Source organism: Sycon ciliatum, chromosome 3 (genome assembly GCF_964019385.1).
Source record: "Sycon ciliatum chromosome 3, ocSycCili1.1, whole genome shotgun sequence".
In the NCBI taxonomy this organism is placed as follows: Eukaryota; Metazoa; Porifera; class Calcarea; order Leucosolenida; family Sycettidae; genus Sycon; species Sycon ciliatum.
Window position 1 is genome coordinate 12,417,755 of NC_088645.1, and position 14,814 is coordinate 12,432,568.

The 14,814-nt window shown below is 47.0% G+C and overlaps 1 protein-coding gene and 1 long non-coding RNA gene across 2 annotated transcripts in view; both read right to left on the bottom strand.

The window, feature by feature from the left end:
• Window positions 1–4,706: 4,706 nt before the first annotated feature.
• Window positions 4,707–10,406, bottom strand: LOC135812859 (uncharacterized). The gene has a single exon (XM_065326075.1). The coding sequence runs from the start codon at window positions 10,404–10,406 to the stop codon at window positions 4,707–4,709; it is 5,700 nt and encodes a 1,899-aa protein (XP_065182147.1).
• Window positions 10,407–12,833: 2,427 nt separating this feature from the next.
• Window positions 12,834–14,814, bottom strand: part of LOC135811457 (uncharacterized) — a 3,172-nt gene continuing 1,191 nt past the window's right edge. Inside the window, exon 2 of the long non-coding RNA XR_010552602.1 lies at window positions 12,834–13,981. This is a non-coding gene — a long non-coding RNA (uncharacterized LOC135811457). The remainder of the gene's footprint in view (window positions 13,982–14,814) is intronic.

Consider the following 14,814-nt stretch of genomic DNA (forward strand, 5'->3'; position numbering starts at 1 on the left):
TCACATATGTTGATCACAATTGCATATGAAATCAGGGTGATACATCTATTGCTATGCAAGCTTGAATGGCTTGAATTTGGATGAACATATTCTTGATCCAGTCTTTCTGGACCATCCTGGACGCGTAGGGTCTCTTCCTATTGAAAACTGACTTGAAATTGTGGTGCTAAGGCCTATTTTACCATGATGTTAAGAAATGACCACAACAAATAATATGCAGAAAAATTGCCATTTTTCAACTGCCCCCTGCTTCCCAACACCAAGGATTATGTGAATGAACAACCCACCATTGCAATCTAAGGATATCAGTATTACATTTTTAGGGGAAGAAATGGAAAGGTTCGCACCTCGAACCCTACGGAAGGCTATTTTACTTTCGTGTTAAATAATGACGAATCACCTCGTACCATCGCGCGGCCGGCTGGCCGCATGCGTGTGGACTTTTTGTTGTTGCCTTTTCGGATGTGCATGCACGAGGAACTTCCTTCTTTGGAACTGCTTCTTGCATGAGCTGTTTCGGATATTTCGTCTCCTGGCCTGACTTATTTCGTTTCGGCGCTGCTGAGACCTCCTTTCGCGGAATATTACTCAATGACAGGTGAGTTGACCAGTTCCCTTTGATTCATTTGCTTGTGTTGACTCTTTCATTTACGAAAAGTGTGCTGATTTTGGGCGGAATGCAATAAATAATGGAAAAGCTGACAGGATCTCCTTTCTAAATTTAGCTTTTCCGCTGCCGAGGCCTCCTTTTACGGAATACTCAATGACAGGTGATCTCTGAGTTGACCAGTTTCCTTCGATTCATTTGCTTATGCTCACCCTTTCATTTACGGAAACGTGTGCTGATTTTATTCGGATTTAGATCGATTTTTATCTCTTTGCCCTTGCCTACAGTGTGCGAAGAACGCGAGTTCACCTTCTTGACGGTAAGGCTTATGTTAGATGTGTTGTCGAAATACTCATATTCATTGCACATTAGTACGTTACAAGTAAGGCACTGGTCAGTGGCATACTATCGTTGGCAGTTCCCAATCTGGAGAGAAAGGTTCAAGGACTCATTGACCGAGTTTGCCAAATAAATTCGCATATCAGGGAAAATCTCCATTGTGGAGAGGTTCAGTAACTTGTTTGCTTCATACGAAACAAGCCAATGGGTGCAGTCTCGTCTCATGAAAATCTCGCACTTGTAGGATTGGATTTGTTTACTCGAGTCTGGGCTGTTTGATTTGTGACTACCGCCGAGATTGCACTGCCCCAAATAAAGTTTCGTGCCGCCAAAGCAAGAATTACGATCTGCAATCTGTTTGTAGTACCTGTAGTACTTGCAAGAATTTGCAGTACATGTATCGTACTTTCTCTGTTGCTGTTTCAGTTGCCGTCATGTTGCTAAAGAAAGGTTCAGTAGAGAGGTTCTGCAAAACGAAAATTCGAACGAAGTTTCGTCACAGTCCTTGCGAAAGTGTGTACGAATTTTTGCACGAACTTTGCGTTCTGCACATTTTCATAGTTTGTGCGGGCCAAGTGCACGTACGCCATGACCCGATCTCACGAAATTTCCTACGACACACGGCTGTTCGCGCACGGACATCTAACAATATGGAGTCGTTCGGTGCGATTTACGTAACGCGGTACAAACCTCATGAATACGATGGGAGTTTGCGTTTTGGGATGAAACCCATGTCACTCTCCGTGTGGTTCCACGATTTCGCAAGTCAAACCAGGATTTAATATTTGAAAGCGCTCGAGCGAGATACTCAATATCCAGACAATTTGAGAGAGAAGGAAGGTAAAAGGAACTCCTGCCGTGGTCAACCAGCATCCTGACCTTTTCGAACCTCTCCAAGCTGTCCCTGGTAGTCTGGATATTGACGCACGCACTGATTTTCAGCTTCTCCTCGCCGGCATCACGGGTGCAACTTTCAAATTTGCCGATATGCACTCGAACAAACGCACAATTGGATCTACATCACAATTTCGGGGCTATCTGTGTGCTTGCTGCCTTTTTCAGCAATACCCCACATGTCTACTGGGCAGTTTCCACCAGGCCTCGGCCTCCTGGACTCAACAGCGACTCCAGCGCCATGCCATCTGTCCCCTAAATCGCATGAAAAGGTAGCTCAGCATCGAACGCACGGGACCTGAAGTTTGTGCACGGCCCGTGATAAAACTTGGTGAAGATAGCCAGAATATAGTCCTCTACCTGGGAAAACTGAAAGCTAGACTGGGAAAATTCCTGAAAGGGCTTCTTGACGCAGGCATGTCAACGATGAATCAAGGAACGAGCGAGAAAGAAGGCTTGACTTGTGCAACGCGGAACAAACTGTTCCTGAGACGAAGTTGGCCATGTGAGGTACCAGCGGAAAGCTAGTTTCAAGAGGAACACGGAATACCTGTTTTCCGGGTAAACCTGGCCTGGTAGCTTTCTAAATCCAGCGAAAACCACAGCGAAATCGGCTGCTGAGAATTTGAAAATTCAAATTTCCTTGCCGATCCAGCCCAATCAAGACTTTTGGCTGCCATCTTGTTAAATGTCCTAATTTCGCGAAAAAAAACAGCCGTGGACAGTTCATTTCGCGTTCCCTGCAAGTTTCGCTTCCACAGTTGCGAAAGTTCGTGCGAAGTTTCGCACTTCATGATGTAGAGCGAAAGTTTGTACGCATTTTCGTTTTGCAGAACCTCTCTTGTGACTCTTTTGTTTCATACGAGACGAGTCAATGAGTCGGTGTGGCTTAGAATCTTTCGCTGTAGAAGAAATCTATTCGTGTGTCTATTGGAGAAATAATTGTATTCACTGGTTATAAAATAGGTTAAGACAAACTCACAGCATAAATACCATTGGTCCCTTGGTGTTCGTCCTAAAGAGGTTCGACTGGATATCATTCATACTCACCAAAAGATGTGTAAGCTTTTATTATCATGGAGTGCCTTGTTTATCTCTCAGTATCAGTACCTCCAACCATAGCCTTGACCCTTTTATCCTCAGGATCAGTGTAGTTGTTGGAACGAGGTGTCGGACTCAACAATGTATTTGTTTACATTTTAATACATGTTTATTGTTCCTCCTGTGCTGTGTTGTTTTAGAAAACCGTGGACTAACAGTTTGAAGTCATTGAACTACTTCCAAAAGTTGTATTGACATCAACAGGATAACGATTTCAGTGCAATATGATGGTGGATGACCTTATCACGATAACCCATGATTATAAACCATTATAAACACAGAATCAACAAAAATATCTGCGACACGCACCTGGCGCATGGCTACATTTCTCAAATAAATCTGATAGAGGGTGGGGAAATCTGAAAGGCAAGACAAATTTATGACGGAGTCATGAAATTCTGCAACAGCAACATGCACAGAATGACCTGCGTCTAAAAAAGTATAACCACCACTACTCACATGTTCCCCCACCGAAGAACATGCATTATGCTAGTGTCATTTTCTGCAAGAAAAGGCTTGCATATCAATGCGTATAATACGGTATTGATATGATCAAGAGTACATAAACCTCTTGATATGATGTGAAGTCCATCATTTACATATTGATATACATGTAGGCAAGAGTACATGAAAACCCCCCCAAACCAAACCCGGTTTTCATGTACTCTTGATGTAGGGCATTCCATTGATTGGTGACAGAAAAAAACAAAAGAAATTATAGCAATAAAAACTGCTTTATGGCAGTTTTCTAAAAAAAGTTATTGTGTTCTAGTCCATGGACCCCGTCTAAAAAGTAAGAAATTACCGAAATGTGATAGCTGAAAATTAAAATTTCACACAAAACCTCACAATAATCACACACAGAATTAAAAGCTACATGTAGAAGACCTTTTCCCCTCGTGATCCTTTCTCCTATGCATGCATGTTGCCAATTGTTGGTGCAGTACAAGTTAAAGTTGAAAGCAGCATTTCAAGTGTTGTGATTATTGTGAGGTTTTGTGTGAAATTTTAATTTTCAGCTATCACATTTCGGTAATTTCTTACTTTTTAGACGGGGTCCATGGACTAGAACACAATAACTTTTTTTAGAAAACTGCCATAAAGCAGTTTTTATTGCTATAATACATTTCGCTCCTGCTCTTGTAGCAGTTGAGCACTCTTGCGTGGGGTAGTGCCTTTGCTGTTTGCGTTATGCAGAGCTCACTTGTGCACACGCCAGACAGTTTCTTGGGATCGGGAGAGCTTGATTTGACTGAATTTGACTGACACTGCACAAGAGGTAAATAATTCTTGTTCTTGCTGTGAACTGAAAGAAGACGACGACTAAAACGCAAGGCGCTTGCGCAGAGAGAAAAGAGGCAGGAAAAAACATGGAGGACGTCGCTAAGAGGTGAGTGAGTCAGTAGAAATAATAAACACGCGGCCCAGCTTCGGTGTGGGAACGCGGAAACAAAACCGGGGTAGAGAACACAAACTATGACGTGTACTGCAAATAATCTCATGACGTTGAACATCATGTCAACGTCGTGACACTCCCCCGCAAGAGATGCAGAGAAAAGGAGATAATTCGTAACAAAGTAACGTGGAAACAAAACACAATAAGTGCATATAACATACGCAAGGGTGAAAGAGAGTAGACCGTCACAGAGAGAGAGAGAGAGAGAGAGAGAGAGAGAGAGAGAGAGAGAGAGAGAGAGAGAGAGAGAGAAAGAGAGAGAGAAAGAGAGAGTTCAGATGTGAACTACCAACTGTCTAGCTGATTCAACTAAACAAGTTCGCTGCCAATTAATTGGCGAAGCGTCTGACGTTGCTTCTTAGCGGCAGCACGTTGTGGACGACTGGGTGGAGCAACAGCTGCTGGAACTGGCAGATCGGCTTGGCCAGTGGTGTGTGTGTCCGGAGCGGTGCTGTTGTTGTTAGCCTCGGAGTTAGCAGCAGGACAGATAGGGTACAGGAGAGACAGGGGTCGTTTGAGCTCTGTCTTCTCTGCAGTGATGACGGTTGCGGAACGTATCTCCATGTCCTTGCTTGTATGGAGAGCGACAATGCGACCAAGTCGCCATGAGCCACGGGGCATGTCATCCCTTATTAGTACAACATCGTCAACGGCTGGCTGTTCTGAAGCGGTAACGCGTGCCTGTCGGAGCTTCCGAGTGTGACTGTTGCGGAGATCAGCCAAGTAGTCGTCTCGCCAGACACGCCAGAACTGGTCCAATGTTCGTTGACCCTTCTTCCAGACAGAGAGAAGATTCTGAGCTGCAGTCGGAACTTCGATGTGGTCCGGATCGCCGTCATCAGCAGTGGGTTGCACGCCACCAGTAGTTGCGGACAGGCACAGAAAATGACTTGGGGTGAGTATCTCCTGCAAGTCATTGTCCACGTACACCAGTGGACGTGAGTTGACGACTGCTGACACTTCCATGAGAATGGTAGTCAGTTGCGACACAGTGAGGAGCGCGCGGCCAACGACCTTCTTCAGGCTTCGTTTGACTGTTCCAACGAGACGCTCGTAGAAACCACCCATCCAAGGTGAGATCGGTGGGTTATAGTGCCACTTCACACCAGTCCTCGACATGTACGACAGGACATCATCACTCGTTGCCATTTCTTCAAAGGCCACATCCAGAACAGACTTAGCTAGGATGAATTGTGGCGCGTTGTCAGACACTACCTCTTCAGGGCAACCACGCAACGACACGAACCTGCGGAACGCTAGCAGGAATTCCTCTGTGGTCATGTCTGCCACCAGTTCTAGATGGACAGCTCTAGTTGCCATACATGTCACTAGGAGGACCCATACCTTCTTGGTACTTGGCTGGTGCTTGACGAGCAGAGGACCGAAGTAATCTAGTCCCACATGGGTGAACGGGATAGATCTTGTTGCGCGGGCAGATGGAAGCGGGGCCATATCTGGGGTGCGGTATGGACCACCGTGGTGCTTCCGGCAAGTCAGGCACTTAGTGATGAATGACTTCACTGTTGCACGCCCTCGTGGTAACCAGTACTCGTAACGCAGTCTTGATAGCGTGTGTGCAACGCCGCCATGCATCGTCATCAGGTGACAATCGTTGATGATGAGCTGGGTGATGGGATGCGTTTGGGGAATCAGTACTGGATACTTTGCTTGATAGCAAAGTTCGGCGTTCTCCAAGCGTCCTCTGCATCTGATGAGGCGGTTCTCATCGAGGAAGAGCCGCAGCTTGTCCTTCGGGCTGTGCTTCTTACAATTTTCGACAGCACTGACGTCTGACAGATTCTGTTGTGCATGGTGTAGCCACATGATTTTGGCTACCTTGACCTCTGAGTTACAACTAGAATCCACCCCGAAGGACTTGCCGCCTTGTGGTCTCAACCTGGAGAGAAACCGCAAACACAGAGCAGAAACACGCACTAAGGCACTGAAAGACGAAAACCTGGCACAATCAATACCAAATGGTGGTTCATCACATGTTTTTTTTTGTTCGTGATGCGCATCAGGCTTTTTTTTCATTTCGTGTGCAAGCTCAGTGTCTGGACCGGTGGACTCTGTTGGGTGTGATACAGGTGCAGGTATCTCCGAAGTGCTTGAAGGACCCTCCCCAGCGGCAACGTTGACATGGTGATCAAGTGCTGGCTCGGCGTGATGGTCAGCAGTGGCAAGGAAGTGTGGACCGTGCCACCATAGCGAGCTGGCTTGAAGGGAAGGAACAGAGACACCGCGTGAAGGCAAGTCGGCGGGATTGTCGGCAGAGCGGACATAGCGATAGGCAACATCGGGAACCGCACGAATGGCATCAATACGGTTGTTGACGAAGACAGGTAGTTTGTCAGAAGAGGCCAGCCAATGGAGAACTGTGGTGGAGTCTGACCATAGAAAGGTAGAGGAGAAAGTGAGCGGAAGTTCCCGACGGACGAATTGGATCAGACGAACACCGAGAAGCGCGGCCATTAATTCCAGACGTGGAATGGTAGGTGAAGCAACAGGTGCAACACGGGACTTGCTGATTAGAAGGTTCGACGTGTGTTGATCGTCAAACGTAGTAGTAAGGTAAGCAACGGCACCGTAAGCCAGCCCAGATGCGTCGCTGAAGACGTGGAGAGAAAACCGAGCGTCGCTGGCACGTGGTGCACTGATGAATCGTGGACATTTCGTTGATGCAGCAAGTTCAAGTTGAGCCGCAATATCACACCATCTACAAATGATGTCTTGTGGAAGGTCGTCGTCCCAGCCGACGTTCAGCTTCCAAAGATCCTGAAGCAGAATCTTCGCACCAACAAGAACAGGAGACTGGAGACCAAGGGGGTCAAAGAATTGGGCAGTATGTCGAAGGATACTCCGCTTCGTTGTGGCCGACTTGGATACGGCACTGACAGGTGCAATATGTAGAGTATCATGTTCTGTATCCCACAGCATACCGAGGCACTTGTGGATAGTACCCTTGGCTCGGTCTGGTTCTGGAATGCTGCTAAGAAACTCTGCAGAATTACTAGACCACTCGCGAACATTCATAGACGCGACACTGAAGAGGCGCTTCGTGGCATCATAGATAGCAATCGCCTCCGTCCCAGAGTTGGCACCAAGGAACAGGTTGTCAACGTAAATATTGCGAGACACTAGGTCGGAATCTGTTGTATCAGCAGCGCTAAGATGATGCTGAATAGTGGCAGCCAAGAGATATGGACTGCTGACAACGCCAAACGGAACACGACAGAAACGAAGTTGTCGTATGTTGTCTGGAGTAGCTGAGCTGGATGCATCGTGCAGCCATAGGAAGCGGGTCACGTCACGATCATGTGAGTGCAGACCAATCTGCAGAAAGGCCTTTTCTACGTCTCCACTTATGGCTACCGGAGAAAGACGAAAACGAAGAAGAATACCGCAAAGGTCTGGAACAAGATTGGGGCCAGCGTGCAAGCAGTCGTTGAGACTGGCGAGTTTTTCGGAACATTTTGCGGACGCATCATACACTACCCTCAGCTTCGTGGTAGTAGCAGTAGGTTTGAGTACTGAATGGTGTGGAAGGTAGTGAATCTGGTTGGTTGTAAAACCACGAGGAACATCTTCTATCATGCCCCTGTCAAGCTGGTCTTGAATCACGGTATCGTACCGGTCAAGAAGTTCCGGATGGGCTTCGAGGCGACGCACTTGTGCCTTCAGGCGACCGAAAGCCAGACCGTAGTTTGTCGGAAGAGGAGGATGTGAGTCCCTCCAGGGCCAACTCACCGCGTACCGACCCTCGGCAAAGGAGATGGAGTTGGCGAAGCGCTCGCCCACAAGATCTTGCGACGATGTATCGTCAAAAGTACCCAAGCTCTCTGTCGACCAGAACTTACGGAGGTCGAATTCAGGGTCCGTGTCTGTTTGATGAGCAAGACATGACTGCGCCTCTGTGGTGGCAGGCACAGGCAGACTGCCGGTACAGATAAAACCAAGAACGGAGTCGAGCAAGACCAGACCACCGCTTAGTTCGGTGCGGTCCTTGCCGATAATATCATAATAGTGATCGAGACCAATCAAGACGTCTACGACCATGGGCTCTGCGCTGCTCGAGAGCGGTTCTGCAAGTGGCAGAGACTGTAGAAGAGGAAAAGAAGAAGCAAGTGGACATCGCGCAATTGGAGCGGTTATGTTCGGAAGTACACTGGCCTGAATCGCACGAGTGGACCCATCCTTACACTGCATGGTCAAACTCACCTTGGCGTACACGGTACTTTTTCTTTTGTTGTTCCCAAATGTAGCCAAGGAGAGTGTTTCATTTCCGATTGTGGGCAAATCGAGCTGATCTCGATAAGCTTGCGTGATGTATGTCTTGGTGGAGCCGGTATCAAAGAGAATACGGCCATTGATCGGCTTCAACTTGGAGGAGAGAAACGGTGCCACAGCAGTTTGCATCATGATCTGGTGATCGGCGTTTGCGACCGTGCTCGTGGCAGGCTTGGGTTTGAAGGACTGAGCATTCGGGCTCATAGTGGAAGCTTGCCTCTGAGTGGATGCAGCAGTGAATTTATCTGGACACAAGCTGCTGTGGTGTGCAGGATTGTGGCAATAGAAACACCGCCGTTTGCTAGAGCAATCGTGCACGGAGTGGCCTGATCGCAAACACTTGAAACACCTTTGTTTAGCTACGCTCTTCCTCGCTTCTACTGTAGTGTACTTATTGCATTCGTCAGAGAAATGTGCCTCCGAACTGCAAAAAACACACACTCTCTTGAGCTTCGCTTTTGAAGTAGCTGAAGCTGAGGCAACAAGAGATTGACCGGACGCACTGGCAGATGGTGATTCGTGCGATTTTTTCGGTGGCTGGCTGAGGCGATCTGCTGCTTCATTCGCTATTATGAAGTTGGCTACTGCAGCGCGCAAGTCCGAAACGGTCCAGGATTGTGGCCCCTTTTTTAATTCCAAAGCCGCTAGCGTGGTGCGTGGCAATTTGTTCGTAATCATTGACACAAACACCGCCTGATTAACATTCTCACCAAGCGCTGTGAGGCTTCGCAAGTGTACCTCCAACGCATCGTGCAACCTACGCAAAGATGGAGTAGCGTTGGACGCAGGCGGTAAGTCCATGATTGCCGTGTAGTGTGCATTGACGCGAAGCTGATCATTCCCGAAACGTTTGCGGAGAATGTCAAGCGCGGTTGTGTAGTTGGTATCTGATATGGGCAAGCCAGCTATGGCATCCCGAGCCAAACCCGTTACGTGATCTCTTAGGTACGACAGTTTCTGGACACCCGACAACCCTTGATTCGCATCAATAGACGCAACAAACATATCGTGAAACTCAGCCCATTTCAGGAAATCACCAGAAAATGTTGGTATTTCAAATTTGGGCAATTTGACTGAACTTGTGGGAGCTGGTTGTGGTTGAGGTGATGATGCTTGCATGTGTTGTACGACTAGTTGGTGTTGTTTGATTAGATCCTCTTGCGACTGTAATACTTGCTGGTGTTGACTATGTGTAATAGACTGCGTACGAACAAGATCTCCTATTGACTGTTGGATGCTGAACAAATCAACCATACTAGTTTCTTGTTTGATACCCGCACTGCCCGTACTCTTGGTGCTACTTGGTGAGCTAGTACTAGTAGTAGCAGCTTCTGGACGGTTCGTCTGGGCTCTGTACTGCGGAGATCGCTTGCATTCAACAATTGACCCTCTGATGCGTACCGAATACGCAACCACATCGCAGATCTCCGTTTGCAGAGCCTCATCTGAACCCTCCAGAGTCTCCGAGTCCAAAACACTGGCCAATGCATCACACGCCTCATCATATGCGTACAATTCTTCAACAATACAATCCACAAGTGTACTTAGCTTTTTTGGATCCGAGTCCACGTGTTCTGGCGACAACTCGTCGGCCCTTTGACCTCCTTCCTTCGATAAAAGGAGTTCGGCCTCTTTGACGAGTTCGTCGATGGATCCTTGCAGCTGCGCGATCTTGGCCCGGCGCATGATCTGCGTGCCGGTCGTCACTGCTCTCTTCGGCATGTTAGCTCGACGACCCAAATCGGGCAAGCTGCTTACAAATTATTTGAGTCGAGTCTATCTTTCTCAAGATTGGAATGGTACGCACGGCTCGTTTCGAGCTCCGGTGCGGTTCATGTCCCGGGTTTCGGCACCACTTTGTGCACACGCCAGACAGTTTCTTGGGATCGGGAGAGCTTGATTTGACTGAATTTGACTGACACTGCACAAGAGGTAAATAATTCTTGTTCTTGCTGTGAACTGAAAGAAGACGACGACTAAAACGCAAGGCGCTTGCGCAGAGAGAAAAGAGGCAGGAAAAAACATGGAGGACGTCGCTAAGAGGTGAGTGAGTCAGTAGAAATAATAAACACGCGGCCCAGCTTCGGTGTGGGAACGCGGAAACAAAACCGGGGTAGAGAACACAAACTATGACGTGTACTGCAAATAATCTCATGACGTTGAACATCATGTCAACGTCGTGACATCACTGACTTGTCAGTTTGAGCACTCTGGCAAGGTACGTTCGGGCCTGATTGGAAATTTTTATTTCCATTGCTATCAGGTTCGGCCTCATTTTCTCTGTGCTGCGCTGATGAGTTCAAAAAGAACGAAACAGCATGCTGTCCGCAGATTGAGTATTTCGCTCCTGCTCTTGTAGCAGTTGAGCACTCTTGCGTGGGGTAGTGCCTTTGCTGTTTGCGTTATGCAGAGCTCACTGACTTGTCAGTTTGAGCACTCTGGCAAGGTACGTTCGGGCCTGATTGGAAATTTTTATTTCCATTGCTATCAGGTTCGGCCTCATTTTCTCTGTGCTGCGCTGATGAGTTCAAAAAGAACGAAACAGCATGCTGTCCGCAGATTGAGTACATGTATGTACATGTATGCATATCAGACTTTGACCATTTTCTAGACTCGTACTCGTAGATATCTGTTATGCATCTGCAGTCGTACTGAGTGAGTACTGTACTCGACTTGACTGCACACTGCGCCTGGAGTGTGCCAGAAGTTCCCAGAACGCAGGATTTTGTGTCTTTTTTACAAATTTTTCCCGGGGGAGGTCCCCCGCACCCCCTCCAACACGGCCTTCGGCCGCACCGACCTTCGGTCGTACCACTTCCAAAACCCCTCCTACGCCCCTGCGTGTACATGTATATAACAAAAGCTAACTTACAGAACGGTAGAAAATGATATGTCCCATTCTCATCTTTGGTTTCTGGCGTTCTTTTAATTATTAGTATTTCGGGCTGCATGTTCTTGGGTTCCATGTTCTTTAAAGGGGAAGTTAAGCCTAAAATCAAATTTTCACCAGTAACTGTTGTAATCTTCGGGACGCTGAGTCGGATGGTCTTGGTCCGAGGAAGCTGAGACGCTCACTTCCTCCTTTATTCCCAATCGAACTCGCGCACTTCCACCGAAATTGGGTGACTGCGCCCTACTAGATGGGGATTTGTATGCAAAATGTCACCAAAAGCGCCATTTCGTTCTTATAAAAGCACGGATGACCGCGATTGGCCCATATGTTGTAGTCTTTTGGACGCTGAGTCGACTGGTTTTGGTCCGAAAAGGCTGCGATATAGCGTTCGGCCCTTATTCCCGATCGAACATGGCTGAACAAGCGGTCACGTGCTCCTGCGTACACAAGTTACCTGGTCACCGCTCCAGCAGGCTACAACTTTCACACCAAGGTTCAACTCGAGTGATAGAAACTCGCTCAAACATGCTATAACTTAAGTTGGAATAAGGGCTTAATGCTACATCACAGCCTTTTCGGACCAAAACCAGTCGACTCAGCGTCCAAAAGACTACTAGTACAACATATGGGCCAATCGCGGTTATCCGTACTTTTATAAGAACGAAATGGCGCTTTTAGTGACGTTTTGCATACAAATCCCCATCTAGTAGGGCCACCCAGTTTCGGTGGAAGTGCGCGAGGTCGATTGGGAATAAAGGAGGAAGGGAGCGTCCCAGCTTCCTCGGACAGAGACCATTGGACTCAGCACCCCGAAGACTACAACTGGTGAAAAATTGATTCCAGGCTTAACTTCCCCTTTAAAGCGAGGCTCTACTGTACATGTACATGTAATGTAAAGAACTTGGTGTGCCCCCGTCAATTTCTACCTGTAAACGACTTCAGCACATACACCAGAATACAGCGCTGAACCAATTCAATTATCATGATCATGCACATGGACCACATTGCATTCGAGCGCAGTTATTCCGGGGGGGGGGGGGGGGGGGGGGGGACTTTACATTATTTCACTTGCAAACACATTGCACGTTACATGCAATTTCGATTCCTTCACTGTACATGTAGATCTACATAAGAAAAGGAACTAAACAGCCCAGCTGCAGCATGCATTCTTGATCAATAATCTGGCACACCCTGGTTTCAGTCAACCACATGGTACTGTAGCAGCTAAAAGTGCTTATAGCTGAGACACAGGCAGGAAGTGCTATATGTGTGCTTTCTTTTCCATCTCCTTCACAATGAGGAAACTCAATACAAGTGCAGACTGCCTCTTTTACGGCCAAAGAAACACAGTGTATGGTGAAGAAAGTGTACTAAGGCCGAGTAAAGGAAATAGCTAATAGGAATGGTAAAGCTACTAAAAGACTGGAACTGAACCCTTTAATTTAAACAACTTCCAGCTAGTATGTGACATACAAGTCAGTTAGGTTCAACACTATGCCAGTGGATGACAGGGCAGTGCCCAACTCCGATGCCAACCAGCCACGTCATGGACAGACGCACCAATGAGATGGTTAGGGATAGTCGGAGGCGAAAGTTAACCACAAGGAAGAACGGAGAAATAATAATTGTGTACAGCTACAAACAGGATCCGGAAACACAAGCTTCTCGGTCAAAGGGAATGAATTCTACACGAGCATCTTGAGAAAAGCACATGTGTCATTCCCCATACTTCACAGTCTAGCCAGCACCAGCATTTACACACTGAATGCCGGCATAAGATAGAGTGACCAAATTAGGACAACATCATCAGGCCTGGCAATCAAACAGAAGATCGTTGTCCATAGACTGTTGTCCATATTCGAGAGCCACATGGATCTGTATGCAGTGACCATGACGATTGACCATGATACTCGATAGGCACTTGGATACCCATATGTGCACAGAATATGATTGGAAAAACCTCAACCAAGACAGAGGCACTGAAAATCTGTCGCCAGTGGCTTGTTTAAACACGGCTACGAATCCCACCAGACCAAACTCACACAATCCACTACAAACGAGCTGTAAATGGTCAGCGTGCTGTGTTCGAAACCCTGGACCACGTTCCTCGGCAAAGGACAAGACGGGTGTGCACGTACTCTTAACCAGTTCAGCCGTGCATGGGATGTGACAGTATTGCCTGTGACCGAACAGCTTGCAAGGAACGAGACAATCCCTCTAGTAACTGCATATGGCACATTTCACAAGGCATATCCTTGGCCTGAGAGTACACCATGACGATTGTTCCTTCATTTCTCTGACCAGTTGGGTCCACACTTGAGGTCCATAATCAAGATGGAGAGCAGCCAGCTTGCTCTATAGGAACGCATGCAACAATGTTCAGTAGACGGCATAATCCCGACTCCTGCATGGACAAAAACAAAATGAAAAGCCACACCAAGTCATAAGCATCAAAGTTCATTGTGAGGAATTATTGATCCATGACCGAGTACTGTAGAACGGGTAATTCTAGCGACTATTAATTTTAGCGTTTTCCCATTGTCAACCGGTTAGCGACGTTTCATTTTAGCGATTTGCATTTTTCTTCATTGTACACATTTTGATACTGCATTCTACTACTGTATGTACAAACCATCACTACCGTGTACTATGAGTGCTAGTACGAGAGAACATCATAAAACATGTGCTAACTAGTACTACTACTTGAAGTACTAGTATTACTACTTACTACTCACGGATCACCAGTGCACTACTAATGTCTCAACGGATCGCTAAATTCACTAGGGTTTTTACGTCGCTAAAGTTACCCGTTCTACAGTAATCGGTATAATCGTTTCAGCCCTACTTGTACAGTACGTATCGGTTATAGCGTGGTCGTGAAAAAGAATATACTGCCTACAAGAATGAACTCTCATGTTTTCATAATCATAACATGGATTTCAAGTGCACATTTATTCTTACAAGCAATTTTATAGTACAGTAGAATATATCGGTCCTAAGAATGGACTTTGTGTAGCAAAACATACCAGATTAGTACAAAGTATATCGCCTGTAGTAATAACATCCGTCCAATGCAGTTCCGACCTGACTCGCGTTGGGTCGTAGTGCTGCAGGTTCAACTGTTGTGGTCATGTAACTCATGTTGCATAGCCACATGGTAAGCCTATGTGACTATGCCCAGCCGCATGCACTGTAACACTACATTGTATGTACGATGATCTTCCTGACTCCGTGTAC